This window comes from Diaphorina citri, unplaced genomic scaffold, assembly GCF_000475195.1.
Source record: "Diaphorina citri unplaced genomic scaffold, Diaci psyllid genome assembly version 1.1 scaffold17195, whole genome shotgun sequence".
NCBI lineage: Eukaryota > Metazoa > Arthropoda > Insecta > Hemiptera > Psyllidae > Diaphorina > Diaphorina citri.
This window is the reverse complement of record NW_007394552.1, coordinates 1-1,047: the sequence shown is the minus strand read 5'-3', so window position 1 is coordinate 1,047 and position 1,047 is coordinate 1. Positions and strand designations below refer to the sequence as shown.

Below are 1,047 nucleotides of genomic sequence, written 5' to 3'. Positions count from 1 at the left end.
ATAAGGACACACAGAAAGATTACCAGGAAAAAGTTGCAGAGAACATTGAAAAAGGACAAGAAACGATAAAGGAATCGAGAGATCTAGAAGAAATTTGGGCACACTTCAAAAAATCCATCTTGGCAGCAGCTGCAATCACATGTGGCCTAAGTGTAAAAGGAGTCAGGAAAAAATTCACGCATTGGTGGACAGAGGAGTTGAAGAGAGTGGTCAAGGAGAAGAAGATAGCGTGGAAGAAGTATTTGACTACCAAAACCCAGTCAGACTATGCAACATACAAGGAAAAGAGATCTGCTGCTAAAAATGCTGTCCTCATAGCCAAGTCGAAAAGTTGGAAAGATTTTGGAGATAAGATGGAAGGGGCCTATAAAGACAATAGAAAATTATTCTATAGAATAATCAAAAGGCTAAGAACCGACAAAGAGTGCCCATTGAAGTTTGTTAAAGACAAAGAAGGAAATCTTCTGACGAGAGAAGAAGAGATAATGGAAAGATGGAGACAATACTTTGCTGAACTGTTGGATAATTCGAGCACTGCCGTTACCCCCGGCACAGAAACCACACAGAATTCGGAAAGGGAACAGACTGACCCCAACACGGAATATAACATAACCCTCTCTGAGCTACATGCAGCTATAAAGAAGATGAAACTAGGAAAAGCACCAGGCGCTGACAATATTACTCCTGAGATGATCAAGTATATGGGAAGTGCTGGAGAAAGCCTGTTACTCAAAGTCTTAAATCTGTCCTGGGAAAATAAAGTTATACCTAAAGACTGGGAACTTGCCACAATCATACCTATCCACAAAAAGGGGGATAATCGAGAATGCTCAAACCATCGGGGTATATCTCTATTAAGTATCCCTGGCAAAATATATTCTCGAATACTGGAAATGAGACTTAGAGAATCTACTGAAAACGAGTTAGAAGAAAGTCAATGCGGATTCCGTAAAGGGCGCAGTACACAAGATCCCACCCCAAAAAAGATTAGAAATCAATTTTGTACCCCGCCTTTTATTCACTTCATAATTTGTGTCCTCCTACTTC

General features: G+C 40.3%; 1 protein-coding gene across 1 annotated transcript; it reads left to right on the top strand.

The window, feature by feature from the left end:
- Nucleotides 1–192: 192 nt before the first annotated feature.
- LOC103523195 lies at nucleotides 193–720 on the top strand (the record flags this gene model as incomplete). The annotated part of the gene is made up of 1 exon (XM_008488260.1): nucleotides 193–720. A coding segment is annotated over one exon (528 nt), but the record flags the coding sequence as incomplete, so codon positions are not given.
- Between the last annotated feature and the right edge of the window lie 327 nt (nucleotides 721–1,047).